The following is a 21,368-nucleotide window of genomic DNA, read 5'->3' as shown; positions in this document are numbered from 1 at the left end:
ATACCCAGCCTCTGACCATCTCTCGTAGCCACAGTATTTATATGGCTGGTCCAGTTAAGTTTCTGGTCATTGTTGTGGCATCATCAAAGGTGTGCCTGGTCAAACCAGGCATAAGTGCTGGTGGCCATCAAAGTTTGGGCCCTACTCGGGGCTCAATCTAGGGATTGTCGCCTAGTTGACCAAACAGGAGGACAATTTGTTTTACAAGCGGGCCACTGGGGGAAGTTATAAGTTGTTTCCAGGGGTGTCCAGGCTCCCTCTCAAAATAAAACCATTCAGCGTACACCAGGATCAACAATGGAGATTCCATGTAGGTGCATCTTGGCACTTATACAGGGATGTGCCTTGCTGCAGATTTTCACGGGCACAGTATTCCAGCTACAGCCTAACTGAGGACTTGTACAAGTTCAACAACACCTCCTTGCTTTTGTATTCTATGCATCTAGATACATAACCCAAGATTGTGTTTGCATTTTTTTTATTTTCTCACCTAACTACTTGTGCTGCCACCTTTGACCTGTGTATTTACACACCAAGGTGCTTCTTCCCCTTTGCTCCATTTAAAACCATGCCATTTGAGGTCTATTTTCTTACCCTGTTCTTCATATTTTCCACCAAACTGAACTGCATCTGCCCTCTAGCTGCCCATCTAGGAATCAAACCTATCCTCCTTCAACCTTTCACAATTTCTCATACTCCCCAATTTGGTGTCTTCAGCAAATTTTGATACTGCTTCTTCAATTTCTAAATCCACATCATCCATGTATATAAATACATCTGGCAACCATAAATGATCCTTGTTCAACAAGCGAAATATCTCAAGGCACTTCACATGTGAAAGGGGAGAAGCCAAAACTGTTCAGAAGAAAGTAGAAGAGTTATGGGGAGTGAGGAAAGGCATGCTTGCAAATGGATTTTTGAAGAAACTTTTAAAAGAGGGCAAAAACTTAACAAAACAAAAGGTTTTCAGGGGGGGGGTGAAGAATTAGAAGTGCTGGCCTATAATAGCAGTGATGGGGCAGAGGGAATGGGTCATGCAGTCAAACAGCGTCACTGAGGTGGTGCACTGTAGAGTTCAGCCTGAGCAAGCAACTACAACAACAAGTTGCACTTATATAGCGCCTTTTAATGAAGTAAAACGTCTTAAGGCTGTGAAGTGCCTTATCAGACAAAATTTGACACTGGGCCACATAAGATGTTAGGTAAAGAGGTTTTAAGGAGCAACTTTAAAGGAGGACAGAGAGACAGAGAAGTTTAGGGAAGGAATTCCAGAACTTGGAGCCTAGACAGCAGAAGGCATGGCCGCCAGTGGAGGGGCAAAGGAAATCATGGATGCACAAGAGGCCAGAATTGGAGGAATGCCGAGTTCTCTGAGGGTTGCAGAGATGTGGGGGGGCGGGGCGGTGGGGCGGGGGGAAGGCCATGCAGGGATTTGAACACAAGGATGAGAATTTTAAATTTGAGGTGTTGCTGGATCGGGAGCCAATGTAGGTCAGAGAGAACAGAGTTGATGGGTGAACATGACTTGGTGCAAGTCAGGATTGGAGGCAAGGATACAAAGATTCTGGCAATATCCAAATAGGATGGCTTTGGTATTGTCAGCTGGAGAAGCTCATCCACCACTTGTTGTCAGGAAAGGCTGAGCAGGCTGGGGCTCTTTTCTCTACAAAAGAGAAGGCTGAGGGGTGACCTGATGGGGTTTGATAGGGTAGATGTACAGTATAGTAAGAGACATGGCAGAGATCTTCCAAATGTAATGCCGGCGGGAACCATTAAAATAATTGATTACTGTCGACACAATGATCAAAAAACCCTAGGGCATGGAGTTGAGGGTCAGATGCAAGAAGGAATTAGAGAAGAGAATGCTTGCAAGCAGAAGAAAATAGTGCCCATTTCTCAATCCCCTAAACTACTATGTAAAGTAGTTGGTAAATTAGATTTTTCAGCTCTTGATAATATAAAATATTGGGAAAGTAGTTATTCAAAAGCTCAATTGAAATAGTTTTATAATGGTCTCCATTCTGATCAAATGTATTTGCCTTAAAGACACAGGACTAATTTATTCACTATTCTGATTAAAAACATTGTCCAGTTCTTATACAGAATTCATCGAAACTACAGCACAGAAACAAACCATTCAGCTCAACTGGTCTATGCCAGCGATTATGTTCGACACGAGCCTCCTCCCTCCCGACTTCTTCTAACCCTATCAGGATACCCTTCTATTCCTTTCCCCTCATGTGTTTACCTAGTTTCACCTTAAATGCATCTATGCTATTTGCTTCAACTACTCCTTGTGGTAGCATGTTCCACATTCTTACCACTCTTTGCGTAAAGAAGTTTCTCCTGAATTCCCTATTAGATTTATTAGCGGCTAATTTATATTTATGACCTCTAGTTTTGGACTCCCCCCACAAGTGGAAACATTTTCTCTACATCTACCCTATCAGGTCACCCCTCAGCCTTCTCTTTTGTAGAGAAAAAAGCCCCAGCCTGCTCAGCCTTTCCTGATAAGGATATCCTCTCAGTTCTGGTATCATCCTTGTAAATCTTTTTGCACCCTTTCCAATGCCTTTATATCCTTTCTATAATATGGAGACTGGAACTGTGCAGAATACTCCAAGCGAGGTCTAACCAAGGTTCTATACAAGTTTAACTAACTTCTCTGCTTTCCAATTCTATCCCTCTAGAAATGAACCCCAGTGCTTGATTTGCCTTTTTTATGGCCTTATTAACCTGCATCGCTACTTTTAGTGATTTGTGTATCTGTACCCCTAGATCCCTTTGCTCCTCTATCTCGTTTAGACTCTTATTACCAAATAGTGTGTGACCTCCTTATTCTTCCTACCAAAATGCACCACCTCACACTTCTCTATATTGAAATTTATTTGCCAATTACACACCCATTCTGCAAGTGTATTAATGTCCTCTAGCATTTTCATAGAATCATAGAAGTTACAACATGGAAACAGGCCCTTCGGCCCAACATGTCCATGTCGCCCAGTTTATACCACTAAGCTAGTCCCAATTGCCTGCACTTGGCCCATATCCCTCTATACCCACCTTACCCATGTAACTGTCCAAATGCTTTTTAAAAGACAAAATTGTACCCGCCTCTACTACTGCCTCTGGCAGCTCGTTCCAGACACTCACCACCCTTTGAAGAAATTGCCCCTCTGGACCCTTTTGTATCTCTCCCCTCTCACCTTAAATCTATGCCCCCTCGTTATAGACTCCCCTACCTTTGGGAAAAGATTTTGACTATCTACCTTATCTATGCCCCTCATTATTTTATAGACTTCTATAAGATCACCCCTTAACCTCCTACTCTCCAGGGGAAAAAAGTCCCAGTCTATCTAACCTCTCCCTATAAGTCAAACCATCAAGTCCCGGTAGCATCCTAGTAAATCTTTTCTGCACTCTTTCTAGTTTAATAATATCCTTTCTATAATAGGGTGACCAGAACTGTACACAGTATTCCAAGTGTGGCCTCACCAATGCCCTGTACAACTTCAAGACATCCCAACTCCTGCATTCAGTGTTCTGACCAATGAAACCAAGCATGCCGAATGCCTTCTTCACCACCCTATCCACCTGTGACTCCACTTTCAAGGAGCTATGAACCTGTACTCCTAGATCTCTTTGTTCTATAACTCTCCCCAACGCCCTACCATTAACGGAGTAGGTCCTGGCCCGATTCGATCTACCAAAATGCATCACCTCACATTTATCTAAATTAAACTCCATCTGCCATTCATCGGCCCACTGGCCCAATTTATCAAGATCCCGTTGCAATCCTAGATAACCTTCTTCACTGTCCACAATGCCACCAATCTTGGTGTCATCTGCAAACTTACTAACCATGCCTCCTAAATTCTCATCCAAATCATTAATATAAATAACAAATAACAGCAGACCCAGCACCGATCCCTGAGGCACACCGCTGGACACAGGCATCCAGTTTGAAAAACAACCCTCTACAACCACCCTCTGTCTTCTGTCGTCAATCCAATTTTGTATCCAATTGGCTACCTCACCTTGGATCCCATGAGATTTAACCTTATGTAACAACCTACCATGCAGTACCTTGTCAAAGGCTTTGCTGAAGTCCATGTAGACCACGTCTACTGCACAGCCCTCATCTATCTTCTTGGTTACCCCTTCAAAAAACTCAATCAAATTCGTGAGACATGATTTTCCACTCACAAAACCATGCTGACTGTTCCTAATCAGTCCCTGCCTCTCCAAATGCCTGTTGATCCTGTCCCTCAATACCCTCTAACAACTTACCCACTACAGATGTCAGGCTCACCGGTCTGTAGTTCCCAGGCTTTTCCCTGCTGCCCTTCTTAAACAAAGGCACAACATTTGCTACCCTCCAATCTTCAGGCACCTCACCTGTAGCGGTGGATGATTCAAATATCTCTGCTAGGGGACCCGCAATTTCCTCCCTAACCTCCCATAACATCCTGGGATACATTTCATCAGGTCCTGGAGATTTATTTACCTTGATGCACGTTAAGACTTCCAGTACCTCCCTCTCTGTAATGTGTACACTCCTCAAGACATCACTATTTATTTCCCCAAGTTCCCTAACATCCATGCCTTTCTCAACCGTAAATACCTATGTGAAATATTCATTTAAGATTTCACCCATCTCTTGTGGTTCCGCACATAGATGACCTTGTTGATCCTTAAGAGGCCCTACTCTCTCCCTAGTTACTCTTTTGCCCTTTATGTATTTGTAGAAGCTCTTTGGATTCTCCTTTGCCTTATTTTGACGCGTTCTTCCTTTGTATTAATTATACCCCCCAATTTTTTGTTTTTTGCAATTGTACTTCCAATTCCCCAATCCAAATCGTTAATATAAATTGTGAACAACAGTGGTCCCAGCACCAATCCCCTGGCACTATTCCCTTTTCTAGTGAATTTTTATATATATATATATATATATATATATATATATAGCGCCTCTGCTATCTCCTCCCTAACTTCTGTTAATATTAGCGGATGCAGTCCACCTGGACCAGGGGTCTTATCCTCCCTAAGTTTGATTAGTTTATCAATTATCTTCTCCCCCTTTCTATCTTAAATGTTTTAATATCTTTTTTTGATCTCCTCTTCTAATGTCCTGTTAGTCTCCCTGGTAAATATGGAGGCAAAGTAACTATTCAGTATTTCTGTCGTTTTGCTATCGTTACCTGTGAGATAATCTTGTGCGTCCTTTAGTGGCCCAACGGTATTCTGATTTTTCTTTTGTTATTTGTGTCTGTAGAATACGTAATTTCTTTTTATGTTCCTAGATAATTTAATCTCGTAGTTCCTCTTTGCTTTCCTAATTATTTTTTTGACTTCTTTCCTAACTTCTTCGTATTCCCTTTTGTCACCCTCTCCTTTATCGTCTATGTACTTAGAGTATGCCTTTTTCTTTAGTTTCAATTTTACCCGTATTATTCATCCATGGTGTTTCATTATTGGCTAGTTTGTTCTTGCTTTTTAGATGAATATATTTCTAATGAACACACTTGATCATCATTTTAAATATTACCCATTGCTGTTCTATTTCTTTGTCTATCAAAATTTTTTTCCCGTTTACCTGCCCTAGTTCCATTCTCGTCCCCTCAAACTTAGCTTTTTTCCAATCTACTACTTTGGTCTTTGTCTTACCTATGTTTTTCTCAATCATTATTTTAAACCTTAATACGTTACGATCGCTATTCAGGCACTGGATTTAATGTTCCAGTCTCTAAGTGTCATCTCCAGCAATGATTATTTGTTACATATGTCATTTATTATGTTCTAAGGAAAATTAAGTATGTCCGAGGCAGAATTTTAATACTTTTTTGACCTTACTGGAAAAATCTTCTACCAAACAGCAATTTGCATTAATGGAATCTTTTGGTTTCAGTATCTGAGTACCTCATTAAAGGGGACCTAAACCCTGGTGGTGATGTCATCCGCTTTACTTAACTTTTCATCCACTTAATTATTATGATGCTGCTTTAACTTTATGTTCCAGAACTTATTTAGCTTTTCTGGGATTAAAAACAGCTTTGTATTTTTAGTGTCCTCGTACTCTTTCTTCCAGCCTGCCTCTCCCTGGAGAAATCATGTTTTTGTGGAGAGGGAAGCAATTGGGTTTAGGTTCCTGAAAAGTAAAAGCATCCTTACTTGTAGCAAATTTACATGTTGCAGCGATTCCAATCATTCCTAAAGAACACTAATGGATATTTTTTTTCCTCTCTCCCAGGTTTCTTGCTCTGTAAATTTAATTCAGAATGCCATTAGTGAAAAGGAACATAGAGCCCAGATATTTGTGCCATACAGTACTGCCAGGAAGTATCCGGAATGAACTGGAATGCGTGACTAACGTTTCTTTAGCAAATGTAATCCGACAGCTGAGCAGCCTTAGTAAGTAACTTGCATTTCACTATGAATGCATTTTCCCATAATGTTTGACATTGTGCTCCTGATGATTTATTGTCGCAAACTGAAACATTCTATTATAACACTCGCAACATAACATGGAAACAAATTACTGGTAGCATAAAGTGCATGGTGTAGTTGACAAGAGAAATTATTTATATGGTTTATTGTATAACCTTAAAATTATTTTTCCACGTTTACTTTAAAAAAGCAATTCCACGTTTTCTCATTAATGACACAGGTTTTTTTTAAAGTAAGTTTTTCTTGCTTTTGGATACTACGGTGTTTCTTTTAAAATGTAGATCAAAATTATATACAATTTCCATCTTTTAGTTTTATAACTGCAGTTGAGAAAGTTATACATAAATATTACCTTTAAAATACAGTGGTGTACATTACTTTTTTAAATGGCTGATGCATTAACAAAAGATTAATGCACACTTGCTCCATGCTTATAAATGGATGCCTACCAGCTGTCAACCCAGGTAAGTGGGCTCAGACTAACCTCAGTGGCAAATTATTCACTTTCCTTTTGGACCAATGCCTCTGTCACAGTCTTCTGTTGACACTAATTTTATATGATTCATCCTCAGCAAATAGGTCACCAGTTGAAGCCAATCTATATTTTTATCTGCTTCTTTCTTGATGTAACAAATTACACTGTAAAGGCAAAGGATTCTCTGCATTAATCTAATCAATTCCTATTAAATGAGTGTGATTCGACCTCTGCAGTATCTACTACCAGCATGCCTATTGTGGTGCCTCCTATTGCCTGAACTATTTGAATGACAAGTTTCCGTTCAATAAAGACTTTATATTCCATTTGATATGTTTACAATCCATTTATGTAGTCTTCATTACCACTTGTGTGACTTTCATTATAGTAAAACCTTTTTGTTTATTTTGTATGATCAGAATTACTTAGTTGACTGAGCAGGTTTGACCTGAAACTGACTGCATACTGTAGGGAACAGAATCTAAAGTCTAATTGGATGATTTTTTTTGCATTTAAGAAATCATATTTCCTTTTGTGGAGACAGTTTTTTCCATTTCTCTTCTTGCCCCCCATATCTAAATATATCTATATCTCTTCCTCCTGCACCCCCTGCCCCCTCGCTCCCTGCAATATGAAGAACAACTATAGCCCTGGTGCTTATTTGGTACAGCTGAGTTTGGCAGAATGAAGTAATCACAAATTCATCCCACTATTCTGCAATGCCACCCTAAGAAATGATGAATACACTGAATCATGAAGAGAAATATGAGATGAAGCCTTGTTGAATGCAACATTATAGAATCATAGAATCTTACAGCACAGAAGGAGGCCATTTAGCTTGTCATGCCTGTGCTGGCTCTTTGAAAGAGCTATCCAATTTAGTCCCACACCCCAGCCTTTTTCCCCATAACCCTACAAATTAGTACTTTTCAAGTACATGTCCAATTCCCTTTTGAAAGTTCCTGTGGAATCCGCTTCCACCACCCTTTCAGGTAGTGTGTTCCAGATTTTAACAACCCTCAGTGTGAAAAAATTTCTCCTCACTTCCCCTCTTATTCTTTTGCCAATTATTTTAAACCTATGACCTCTGGTTACTGACCCACTTGCCAGAGGACACAGTTTCTCCCTACTTGCTCTATCAAAACCCCTCATAATTTTGAATACCTCTATTAGGTTTCCTCTTAACCTTCTCTGCTCTAAGGAGAACAATCCTTAGGCAGCGTTGTAAGCAATGTAAATGGAAGCATAAAATTAGAGATATTAATAGATTTAAGTGAATAGGCAAAACTGTGGCAAATGGATATCAATGTAGGCAAGTGTGAGGTCATCCACTTTGGACCTACAAAGGATAGATCAGAGTACTTTCTAAATGGTGAAAAGCTTGAAACAATGGATGTCCAATGAGACTTAGGGGCTCATGTACATAGATCATTAAAATGTCATGGACAGGTACAGAAAATAATCAAAACGGCTAATGGAATGCTGCCCTTTATATCAAGACGACTAGAATACAGGGGGTACAAATTATGCTACAGCTATACAAAGCTCTGGTTAGACCACACCTGGAGTACCATGTTCAGTTCTGGGCACCGCACCTTATGAAGGGTATATTGGCCTTGGAGGGAGTGCAGCGTAGATTTTCTGGAATGACACTTGGACTCCAACGGTTAAATTATGAGATGAGATTACACAAACTAGGGTTGTATTCCTTGGAATTTAGAAGATTAAGGGGTGATTTGATCAAAGTTGGGGAGAAACTATTTCTGCTGGTTGGGGAGTCGAGGACTAGGGGACATAGCTTAAAAATTAGAGCCAGGACTTTCAGAAGTGAAGTTAGGAAACACTTCTACACACAAAGGGTGGTAGAAGTTTGAAAATCTCTTCCGCAAATGGCAGTTGATGCTAGCTCAGTGGTTAATTTTAAATCTGAGATTGATAATACCTTTTGATTAACGATATGGGGCTATGGTGGGTATACGGAGTTAGGTCGCATTGACGATCCGGATTCTTTCCCCTCAGTCTGGTTCAGTAAAAACTGAAGTCGAATACATTTTAAAGTTCAACACAACTTTAATAGCAGGGTTCTTAGTCTGCAGCATTGATTTGGACTCCTGATAGAGTCCCTCTATGCTGGCAGAGCAAGAACAAAAACATACAGAAATCCACACGTTTTTATACAGATGAATAGGGTTGGAACATACTTAACGAGGGTCAACACCAATCATAAGCCGGGCATAGGTTGCCATGCGAGGTTACATTATTTCCGGCCAATCATAGATAATCATGTGCTGACCATGTTGCTGTTAGACATCAAAGGGGATACTTCCTCACCTTCCAACTTGGAATGTTCTTCCCTGTTCCTTCTGTTCCTTATCTCCCAACCTGGAATGTCTTTCAACTTTGGCTAAGCTCGTTACCTATATTGATCTGCCATAAACATGGAGACATTCAGACCAGTCCTTGAATCACATCAAAGACTCTACATTGCTAAGACCATGCAAACCTGCTGACTACGCAAACATATGGCCCAGCAGGAGGCCAGGCCACCTGTACCAATCTCAGTTACTAACTAATTAACCCTTTCTAACCATTTTGCATTCTGCTTCTTTGCCACATAGGCATCTTAATATTTTACAGAAAACTGACCACGTAGGGATTCTCAGCATCAGCCATGATCTCATTGAATGGCGGAACAGGCTCGAGGGGTTAAATGGCCTACTCCTATTCCTATGTTCCTAATCCTAGCTTCTCCAATTTCTCCACATAACTGAAGTCCCTCTTCCCTTGTATCATCCTGATAAACCTCCTGTTTACCCTCTCCAAGGCCTTGATATCCTTCCTAAAGTGTGGTGCCCAGAATCGTACACACTACTCCAGCTGAGGCCTAACCAGTGATTGGTAAAGGTTTAGCATGATTTCCTTGTTTTTCTATTCAATGCCCCTATTTACAAAGCCAAATATCCTATATGCTTTATTAACTGCCTTATCAACTTGCCCTGCCACCTTCAAAGATTTGTGAATATTTACTTCCAGGTCTCTCTGCTCTTGCATCCCCTCTCAAAATAGTACCATTTAAATTATACTGCCTCTAAGTCCTCCTGAAGTCTGCTACTATCGTCCTCACTATTTACTCTGTTGCCAAGTTTTGTATCATCTGCAAACTTCGAAATTGTATTCCCTATACACAAGTCCAGGCCATTTATATATAACAAGAAAAACAATAGTCCTAATACCGACCCCTGGGGGACCCCACTGCATACTTCTCTCTTGTCAGAAAAACATCCATTCACCACTGTCTGCCTCCTATCCCTTAGCCAATTACGTACCCAATTTACCACCGTCCCTTTAATCCCATGTGCTTCTGTTTTCCGAATGTTATGTGGTACTTTATCAAATGCCTTTTGAAAGCCCATATATACATCTACTGCACCACCTTCATCAACCCTCTTCGTTACTTCATCTTCATCAAAGAATTATGCTGTAGATGTATATTGAAAAGTGCCTCTGAACATTGAAAGGTAGTAACTGTAGAGCCTATTGGTAAAATTAAAGGTGCTTTGTGTTTAAAAGACCACCATAACATGGATAAGAAGTTGGCTAAAGAATAGAAAACAGAGAGTAGTGAATAGTGACCTTATAGGTTGAATTGAGAAATAGGAAAGGATCTAAGACTATAGTGGGAGTTGTGTATAGGACCCCTGGCAGCAGCTCTGAAATGCTAGATTGTATAAATGCAGAGATTAGACAAGCATGTAACAAAGGCATAGTGATCTTAATGGGGGACTTTAACCTTCACATAGATTGGGAAAAGCAGACTAGCAACTGTCAGAAAGGTAGTGAATTTCTTGAATGTGTCCAGGATAGTTTTCTACAGCAGTACGTCCCAGAGGCAACAAGGGGGCAAGCCATATTAGATTTAGTAATAAGGAATGAACCAGATTTAGTTAACAGCTTAACTGTGTGCGAACATCTATCCAATAGCGATCATAACATGATAGAGTTCAATGTAATGTTTGAATGGGAAAAAAGTGAGTCAGCTGCTAAGATTCTAGACTTGGGTAAGGCCGACTTCAATGGGATGAGACAGAGACTGTCCACAGTAAACTGGGCAAATCTGTTAATGGGTAAAATGACTGATGATCAGTGGGAAATGTTTAAAGAAACATTTGACGTGATACAGAATTGGTTTATACCCCGAAGGGCAAGAACTATACTTGCCAAAAAAAACAGCCACAGACACCTAAAGAGGTAAGGGACAGTATAAGACATAAGGAAAGGGCATACAAAAAGGCAAAAAATGGTACAGATCCTGGCGAATGGGAAAGATACAAAGATCAACAAAGGATCACAAAACAGATAGTAAGAGCTACAAAAAGAGAGTATGAAAAGAAACTTGCAAGGGATATCAAAACCAATACGAAGAACTTTTAGTTATTAGGAAAAAGAGGGTGGTCAGGAGCAGTGTTGGCCCCTTAAAAACTAAAAGTGGGGATATTGTCATTGACAATGGGGAAATGGCAGACATGTTGAATAATTACTTTGCGTCAGTATTTACAGTAGAAAAAGAGGATAGCATGCCGGAAATCCCAAGAAAACCCATACTGAATCGGGGACAGGGACTCAACATAAGTAAAGCAACAGTAATGAAAAAAATAACAGCACTAAAGAGTGACAAATCCCCAGGACCAGATGGTTTCCATCCCAGGGTTTTAAAGGAAGTAGGTGAGCACAATGCAGATGCCCTAACTATAACCTCTAGATTGGAAAATTGCCACATGTCACTCCTTTTTAAGAAAGGAGAGAGAGGGAAACCGGGCAATTATAGACCAGTTAGCCTAACTTGTGGGGAAAATGCTGGAGTCTATAATTAAGGATAGGGTGACTGAAACCTCGAGAATTTTCAGTTAATCAGAGAGAGCCAGCATGGATATGTGAAAGGTAGGTCGTGCTTGACAAACCTGATTGAATTTTTTGAAGAGGTGACTAGAGTAGTGGACAGGGGAATGTCAATGGATGTTATTTATATGGACTTCCAGAAGGCATTTGATAAGGTCCCACATAAGAAACTGTTAGCCAAGATAGAAGCCCATGGAATCGAGGGAAAAGTACGGACTTGGTTAGGAAGTTGGCTGAGCGAAAGGCGACAGAGAATAGGGATAATGGGTAGGTACTCACATTGGCAGGATGTGACTAGTGGAGTCCCGCAGGGATCTGTCTTGGGGCCTCAATTATTCACTATTTATTAACGACTAAGATGAAAGGATAGAAAGTCTCATATCTAAGTTTGCCAATGACACAAAGATTGGTGGCATTGTAAGCAGTGTAGATGAAAACATAAAATTACAAAGCGATATTGATAGATTAGGTGAATGGGCAAAACTGTGACAAATGTGAGGTAATCCACTTTGGATCAAAAAAGGATAGAACAGGGTACTTTCTGAATGGTAAAAAGTTAAAAACTGTGGATGTCCAAAGGGACTTAGGGTTCAGGTACATAGATCATTGAAGTGTCATGAAGAGGTGCAGAAAATAATCAATAAGGCTAATGGAATGCTGGCCTTTTATATCTAGAGGACTAGAGTAAAAAGGGGCAGAAGTTATGCTGCAGCTATACAAAACCCTGATTAGACGGCACCTGGAATACTGAGCGCAGTTCTGGGCACCGCACGTTCGGAAGGACATTTTGGCTTTGGAGGGAGTGCAGCGTAGGTTTACTAGAATGATACCCGGACTTCAAGGGTTAAGTTACGAGGAGAGATTACATAAATTGGGGTTGTATTCTCTGGAGTTTCAAAGGTTAAGGGGTGATCTGATCGAAGTTTATAAGATATTAAGGGGAACAGATAGGGTGGATAGAGAGAAACTATTTCCGCTGGTTGGGGATTTTAGGAGTAGGGCCAGACCTTTTGAGGAGTGAGATTAGGAAACATTTCTACACACAAAGGGTGGTAGAAGTTTGGAACTCTCTTCCGCAAATGGCAATTGATACTAGCTCAATTGCTAAATTTAAATCTGAGATAGATAGCTTTTTGGCAACCAAAGGTATTAAGGGATATGGGCCAAAGGCAGGTACATGGAGTTAGATCACAGATCAGCCATGATCTTATCAAATGGCGGAGCAGGCACGAGGGTCTGAATGGCCTACTCCTGTTCCTATGTACCTATAATGGATGTTTTTGGAATGGAGGGATATAAACCGTGGTGTCCAGCAACGAAAGAAGAATTGTAGGCAACTTCATGAGGACATAGACAGGTTAGTAGATTGGGCAGGTGGAGGAAATTTCATGTGGATAAATGTGAGTTGACACATTTTTGAAGGAAGAATGAGAAGAAGAAATATATACCAAATGGTAAAACATTAAAAGTAGTAGAAGAGCTGAGAAACTTGGAGGTTCAGATACATCTTTGTAAAGAAAAAGAAATGTTGGATCCTAAGTGCGTAGAGTAGGAAACTGAAGAGGTAATTCTATACAAATCATTGGTGAGTCCACAGTTAGGATGGTGTGTCCAGTTTGGGTGCCCTACTTTAGAAAGGATGGGAAGGGCACAGAAGAGCTTTACTAAGGAAGGACTTTTGTTGTGTGAAACCAGGACTCTTTCCACTAGAGCAAAGAAGGCCAAGAAACGATCTAATAGAGGTGCTCAAAATTATGAGACGTTTTGGTGAGGTAAATCAAGGAAAAACTTTCCATTGGTTGGTGAGTTGATAATTCGAGGGTATAAATTCAAGATCATCAAATATCAAGAGAAGTTTGAAGAATTTTTTTTATGCAGTGTTGTTACTGCATGGAATACCCTACCAGAAACAGTGATGGAAGCAGAATCCATAATAACTTTTAAAAATAAAGTGAATAAATATTTGAAAAAGAAAAATTTAAAAGGGTATAGGAGAAAGGCAGAGAATTAGAACTAAGTGGATTAATCTCAGCCACAATGTGCTGTAAAACTTGATGAATTCTGTGAGTAACAGCTTTTGATTGACTAATTTCCACTTTTAAGTCCTGTAGGTGATCTTAGTGCATAATAAGAGTTTCTTGGGCTGGTGGATAGTTGTTTAAGCTCAGTTTTCGGCTTTATCATTGATACAATCTCTGTGTCCTTTTCCAAACTTGGATCTGATCTAGATTTTTTCCAAACTGTTCTTTAGGTAAATATGCAGAAGATATATTTGGGGAGCTCTTCAATGAAGCTCATAGTTTCTCCTTCAGGGTTAACTCTCTGCAGGAACGTGTTGACCGTCTTTCTGTTAGCGTGACCCAGCTGGATCCAAAAGAGGAGGAACGTAAGTTTTTAAAAATTAAAAAAGTTCGAACACTTTGAAACAACTGACTTACTATTAATGAACTTCATACCGAAGCCACAGAAAAAAACTGGTGCATTTAGTAAATTTTGTATGGGAAACTCCTGAAATTGCTATTGCGCATGCATGGTAGTCTCATCCAAGCCCAGTTACATTGTTTGGCACTTAGACTAACAAAATCCAAATTGCACTTGCAAACCCTGAAATTTGTACAATTTAGTTTAATTATTGTCCCCTTCTTTTCTGAAGTTTGTGTGATCCTGTTGAGATGACTTTCATTGTGAAGATTATAGAATTTACTTACCTAACTTTTTAATACTTATAGAATCATAGAAGTTTACAACATGGAAACAGGCCCTTCGGCCCAACATGTCCATGTCGCCCAGTTTATACCACTAAGCTAGTCCCAATTGCCTGCACTTGGCCCATATCCCTCTATACCCACCTTACCCATGTAACTGTCCAAATGCTTTTTAAAAGACAAAATTGTACCCGCCTCTACTACTGCCTCTGGCAGCTCGTTCCAGACACTCACCACCCTTTGAGTGAAGAAATTGCCCCTCTGGACCCTTTTGTATCTCTCCCCTCTCACCTTAAATCTATGCCCCCTCGTTATAGACTCCCCTACCTTTGGGAAAAGATTTTGACTATCTACCTTATCTATGCCCCTCATTATTTTATAGACTTCTATAAGATCACCCCTAAACCTCCTACTCTCCAGGGAAAAAAGTCTCAGTCTATCCAACCTCTCCCTATAAGTCAAACCATCAAGTCCCGGTAGCATCCTAGTAAATCTTTTCTGCCCTCTTTCTAGTTTAATAATATCCTTTCTATAATAGGGTGACCAGAACTGTACACAGTATTCCAAGTGTGGCCTCACTAATGTCTTGTACAACTTCAACAAGACATCCCAACTCCTGTATTCAATGTTCTGACCAATGAAACCAAGCATTCTGAATGCCGCCTTCACCACCCTATCCACCTGTGACTCCACTTTCAAGGAGCTATGAACCTGTACTCCTAGATCTCTTTGTTCTATAACTCTTCCCCAACGCCCTACCATTAACGGAGTAGGTCCTGGCCCGATTCGATCTACCAAAATGCATCACCTCACATTTATCTAAATTAAACTCCATCTGCCATTCATCGGCCCACTGGCCCAATTTATCAAGATCCCGTTGCAATCCTAGATAACCTTCTTCACTGTCCACAATGCCACCAATCTTGGTGTCATCTGCAAACTTACTAACCATGCCTCCTAAATTCTCATCCAAATCATTAATATAAATAACAAATAACAGCGGACCCAGCACCGATCCTTGAGGCACACCGCTGGTCACAGGCCTCCAGTTTGAAAAACAACCCTCTACAACCACCCTCTGTCTTCTGTCGTCAATCCAATTTTGTATCCAATTGGCTACCTCACCTTGGATCCCGTGAGATCTAACCTTATGTAACAACCTACCATGCGGTACCTTGTCAAAGGCTTTGCTAAAGTCCATGCAGACCACGTCTACTGCACAGCCCTCATCTATCTTCTTGGTTACCCCTTCAAAAAACTCAATCAAATTCGTGAGACATGATTTTCCACTCACAAAACCATGCTGACTGTTCCTAATCAGTCCCTGCCTCTCCAAATGCCTGTTGATCCTGTCTCTCAGAATACCCTCTAACAACTTACCCACTACAGATGTCAGGCTCACCGGTCTGTAGTTCCCAGGCTTTTCCCTGCCGCCCTTCTTAAACAAAGGCACAACATTTGCTACCCTCCAATCTTCAGGCACCTCACCTGTAACTGTCGATGATTCAAATATCTCTGCTAGGGGACCCGCAATTTCCTCCCTAACCTCCCATAACGTCCTGGGATACATTTCATCAGGTCCCGGAGATTTATCTACCTTGATGCGCGTTAAGACTTCCAGCACCTCCCTCTCTGTAATGTGTACACTCCTCAAGACATCACTATTTATTTCCCCAAGTTCCCTAACATCCATGCCTTTCTCAACCGTAAATACCTATGTGAAATATCCATTTAAGATTTCACCCATCTCTTGTGGTTCCGCACATAGATGACCTTGTTGATCCTTAAGAGGCCCTACTCTCTCCCTAGTTACTCTTTTGCCCTTTATGTATTTGTAGAAGCTCTATGGATTCTCCCTTGCCTTATCTGCCAAAGCAATCTCATGTCCCCTTTTTGCCCTCCTGATTTCTCTCTTAACTCTACTCCGGCAATCTCTATACTCTTCAAGGGATCCACATTCTTTTTGACTAGGGCCTCAATCTCCCGAGTCATCCAAGGTTCCCTACTTCTACCAGCCTTGCCCTTCACTTTATAAGCAATGTGCTTACCCTGAACCCTGGTTAACACACTTTTGAAAGCCTCCCACTTACCAGACGTCCCTTTGCCTGCCAACAGTCTCTCCCAATCAACTTCTGAAAGTTCCTGTCTAATACCATCAAAATTGACCTTTCCCCAATTTAGAATTTTAACTTTTGGGCCAGACCTATCATTCTCCATAGCTATCTTAAAACTACTGGAATTATGATCACTGGTCCCAAAGTGATCCTTCACTAACACTTCTGTCACCTGCCCTTCCTTATTTCCCAAGAGGAGGTCAAGTTTTGCCCCCTCTCTAGTCGGGCCATTCACATACTGAATGAGAAATTCCTCCTGAATACACTCAACAAATTTCTCTCCATCCAAGCCCCTAATGCTATGGCTGTCCCAGTCAATGTTGGGAAAGTTAAAGTCCCCTACTATTACCACCCTATTTTTCTTGCAGCTGTCTGTAATCTCCTTACATATTTGCTCCTCAATTTCCCTTTGACTATTTGGGGGTCTGTAGTACAATCCTATCAAAGTGATCTCTCCCTTCTTCTTATTTTTCAGTTCTACCCATATAGACTCAGTGGGCGAACCCTCGGATTTTTCCCCTCTCACTACTGCCGTGATGTTCTCCCTAATCAAGAATCAACTCCCCCTCCTCTCTTACCTCCTACTCTATCTTTCCTATAGCATCTGTACCCTGGAACATTGAGCTGCCAGTCCTGCCCCTCCCTTAGCCATGTTTCAGTAATAGCTATAACATCCCAGTCCCATGTACCCATCCATGCCCTGAGTTCATCTGCCTTGCCCATCAGACTTCTTGCATTGAAATAAATGCAGTTTAATCTAGACTTCCCTTGGTCTTTGCCCTGCTTTCTCAGACCATCTGTCCGGTCATGTTTTGCTATAGACGACTTTTTAAAAAGAAAATACAAAGTGCATGATGTGAAGTTGCACAGTTGCCTCTGTTTTTGCAGCAGTCTTCGCAATGTAGAACAATGTGTTTTCTACAAACCTGTTACTACACATACAAAAAGTCTCGTGTCGCTACAAGTGAACACTCTGGATTAAGCCAGTGACTCATTCTCAATACAGTATTATGTCATTTAGTACAGATCACATCCTCTGCGGTCTTTCTCTACCCTGATATTTGTCCAGGATGACTAATGCTAGTGGTTGTGACTCCTTCAGTAATTGAGACTGCCTAGCAGATGCATTTTCTTTCCAGTCTTTTTTACTGGTATATTTATTTGATGTGTAAGCAATGAAATATTGAGGTTTCCTCTTCATTCCAACCAAAAATTCTGAGGTATTAAAAAGTGGTCTAACAAAATGCCTGACAACTCCAAAACCGTCTAGTAAAGTACCAAGAGTCAATTTGCTTAAATCAGTCTTGAAGTGAAATTGCTTGTGTTTGTACATAAATAGTTGATCTTTTGCTGGGCCTTCATTGCACTTACCACAACCAAAATTACTGAAACATCAAGGCAATTGCAACTAATGAAAAAGCTGCACAGTTTCTTGATGTTTGATTGGGGCCTATTATAGATAAGATGCAGTAACTCACTGTTTAAGTGCTAGACTTCCGTATGAACAAGATTACATACTGTATCAAAAATGCATAACCATAATTCCGATGTGTAGAATCCGGGGATGGTGGAGGGGATATGGAAGAAGTGTATGCATTTTGTGTTATCCTTTCCTACAAAATATGCAAAAATTGTGTAGATTGTGTATTTTTGTTTCTTCGATAATTTTAACATATTTTACTTCTAATATATCTGTCCATTTCTTTCCTTGCATTGATAGTGATACTGAATTTTCAGATCATTGTGGATTAACATGGATTTCTATTACTCATAACCTTGGAAACCACATAGGCAGTAGGAGTGCATTTCTACAAATCAGACTGGAGCCTGTAAACGCAAGCTTTGTAGAGTGTCCTCAGGAAGATTTTGAGAGCGGAATAAAATCTGCTTTCGAGGAAACTACAATCTGTGTGTGCCAGTGTTAGAAATGGAGGATATTTGACAAGGAGTCAGATCTTATTTGTATGCTACTGATAACTCTCAAGTTATGTTAAATGCTCTGAGGGGTATATATACTATTCCATGGCTTCTCGTTGTATATTCTATTTATGCCACATGCTGATTATTCAATTTATACCACATGCTGTTTACTTGGCCATTAATTAGTGACTAAACTGATGCACAGGTTGTGAAGTGGTTGTGTCAATGTTAGAAAACTATTTTTTAAAAAAATAATCTGACAGTGCTGCGTGTAAACTCTCGTAAATATTTTTTACAGAAACTACTCAGGCAAAATTGTTATAAAACTGCTGTAATGTTTAAGAGAATGTCAGTGGCTATTAGAAGCAGTGCAATGCTGGCGTCAATGTACGATGATACCCTTTTGTGAACATAACAGTGGAATTAGTGTAAAATTTACAGTAGACAATCATGCAGAGGTTTTAAACTGATTTGCATAGTGAGTGGACATTTATTTTTTTTCAGTCTCGCTTCAAGATATTACTATGAGGAAAGCCTTTCGAAGCTCCACAGTTCAAGACCAGCAACTGTTTGACCGCAAGTCGTTGCCCATTCCATTGCTGGAAACGTACAGCACATGTGAGAAACCCCCGCCTCTTAACATCCTTTCTGCATACAGGTTAGAAAAACTTTTAGATCTTTGAAAAATTGAATTTTTTTTTTAAGTACTAACACTAATCAGACTTTGAAAAAAGCTAACGTGACATAAAGTGAATTGTGACTGAGCAGTATCTTAGAATCCAATGAAAGGTAGTAACAGAAGTTCAGGTGAGCCTGCTATCCTGATCAGCCAGCTGGAGTACATTGCACAAACTGGAAGGAGGGAAAACGGTTTCTCATTTAAATTCTTTCAGTTGCTTCCTGAAAAGTCGTCTTCACCGATCGTTGATCAAAGAAATGTATAGTGGCAGGGGAAAAAATAGAATGAAAGCACTTTGAATTGTTTTTCAAAGCAACAGACTAATTGACTGCACTTATTGCTGTTAGTCTGCTTTTTGAATGAAGCCATTGATCTGATGCGGCAGTAAGGGACAGCATTAATGTAGCCTGGTATTCAAGAAGGTCTTGAGCCATTTTTCTCATTCGCTTCTCTATACATGCCTTCAAGATAGGCACTTCATCTCACTAGGGAAGAAATCACTGAGCAAGTGTGTCCTCCGGGCGTTCTATGGAAGTCATGTGAGAATCTCATCTTCCTCCAATTCCACTCTGCATAAGAGCTCTACCACAAGACCAACCTCTTGTTCTTTTTCTTCTATTATTTGGCAGCAGGGTCTGCAAAGTTGATATCCCACTGTCATCTTGGCTCAGTTAGTGCTTTTAGTTCTTAAGTCAGAAGATTGTGAATTCAAGGCCTAATTCACAATTGAACGAATAGTCAAAGCTGACACTCTCTTGTGTAGTACTGAGGGAGTGCTGCCTTGTCAGTTGTGCTGGCCTTTGGATTAAACAGTAGTCTCTTTTGCCTTGATGTACTATTCAAAGAGGAGCAGGGAGTTCTTTCAAGACCAAAGAAATGTTACTTTTCTGAGATACGTGATGTACTATTTCCTTCCTTTCTCTCCAGTACAGATGCTTTGGAAGTTGTGTTTTGTTCAAATTAAGTTTTTTTTTTGGTAGTTTGATACACCCTTCCATGGCATATTCATCCTTGAAGACTGGATTCACTGCCCACAATGGTGTGGCTAAGAAAGTAACCTGCTGAAAACATGGGCTGTAGACACACACACACTCTCATTCCTCCATGATGCTGAGGCACCATGCTGCCATTGAGTGCATTTCTTGATATCTGAATACCATGTGTCTTTGGTGTACTCTTGCCTACTACCCCTGAAATTTCAGAACTCTACCCCAAAAGCTCTGGAATTATTGCATAGCTTTCCTGGATTTCCATTCCCACATCCTTTTGAAGTTTGCCAAAGATTCCATTTGAAAGATATAAAATACAGTTTCTAATGGACATCAAGGTACCTCTTTGTCACACATTCCTCAACAATATTAAATGAAGTATGGAATGCCTCTCCTGTATTCCCTCAAAGGTTGCAAGAAATTGGTTGCATAGCGCAAGAGGATATACTTCTAGGGAACTTTGTAATAAGGATGGCTGCCTGTTGAATGAACTGAATAAAATATATCCACCTCCAAATAGCTTGAATTTAAACTATTGACAGGATAACTTGAACCTGGGTGTGGGATGGTGCATTTTCACTAGTAGATAAAAAATTTGTGCAGACTGTAAAATAGCTTTAAAGTACTCTTGCCAATCAGGTGAGAGATCCTGTTCTGTAGACTTGTTTGCTTGTGTATCTCAAGTCCTGAGGATCTTCAGCTAAAATTGAGGCTGATCCTTGGGAACAAGTTTGAAATACTTATATAGAAATACAAAGAAGTTACAACATAGAAACAACCCTCCATACAAGCAAATACCTGATTTAAATGTATGCATTCTATTCTCGTATCCCTTTATCCTCTTTTCCTTCATCCACCTACCCAATCTAATTTTGAATGTTGACTTAGTTTCTTCCTTAAACACTAACCTTGGAAGTGAATTCCATAGCCTCACAATTCTCTGTGTAAAGAAGTTTCTGTTACTGTTAAGTTTAATCTTGTGTCTCGCGCTCCTCATTTTAGACCCCCTCAACTACTGGAAACAGTCTGATTCTATCTACCCTGTCCCATCCTTTCAAAATTTTAAACATATCTATCATCAGGCCTCATAACCTGAAATGCTCCATTGAAAAAAGACCCAATTTTTCAAGTCTGTCTTTATAT

The 21,368-nt window shown here is 40.3% G+C and overlaps 1 protein-coding gene across 3 annotated transcripts in view; it reads left to right on the top strand.

The window, feature by feature from the left end:
* The window catches only part of wasf1 (WASP family member 1), a 92,085-nt gene that overhangs the window by 54,064 nt on the left and 16,653 nt on the right, over nucleotides 1–21,368 (top strand). For all 3 annotated transcript variants that reach the window (XM_067985027.1, XM_067985025.1, XM_067985026.1), the window contains 3 exons: nucleotides 6,251–6,411; nucleotides 14,070–14,204; nucleotides 19,062–19,215. In XM_067985027.1, coding sequence (XP_067841128.1) covers nucleotides 6,279–6,411; nucleotides 14,070–14,204; nucleotides 19,062–19,215 — 422 coding nt within the window. In that variant the 5' untranslated portion in view covers nucleotides 6,251–6,278. The remainder of the gene's footprint in view (nucleotides 1–6,250; nucleotides 6,412–14,069; nucleotides 14,205–19,061; nucleotides 19,216–21,368) is intronic.

Source organism: Heptranchias perlo, chromosome 5, assembly GCF_035084215.1.
Source record: "Heptranchias perlo isolate sHepPer1 chromosome 5, sHepPer1.hap1, whole genome shotgun sequence".
In the NCBI taxonomy this organism is placed as follows: Eukaryota; Metazoa; Chordata; class Chondrichthyes; order Hexanchiformes; family Hexanchidae; genus Heptranchias; species Heptranchias perlo.
Note: the sequence above shows the minus strand (reverse complement) of the source record. Positions and strands in the feature narration are given on the sequence as shown.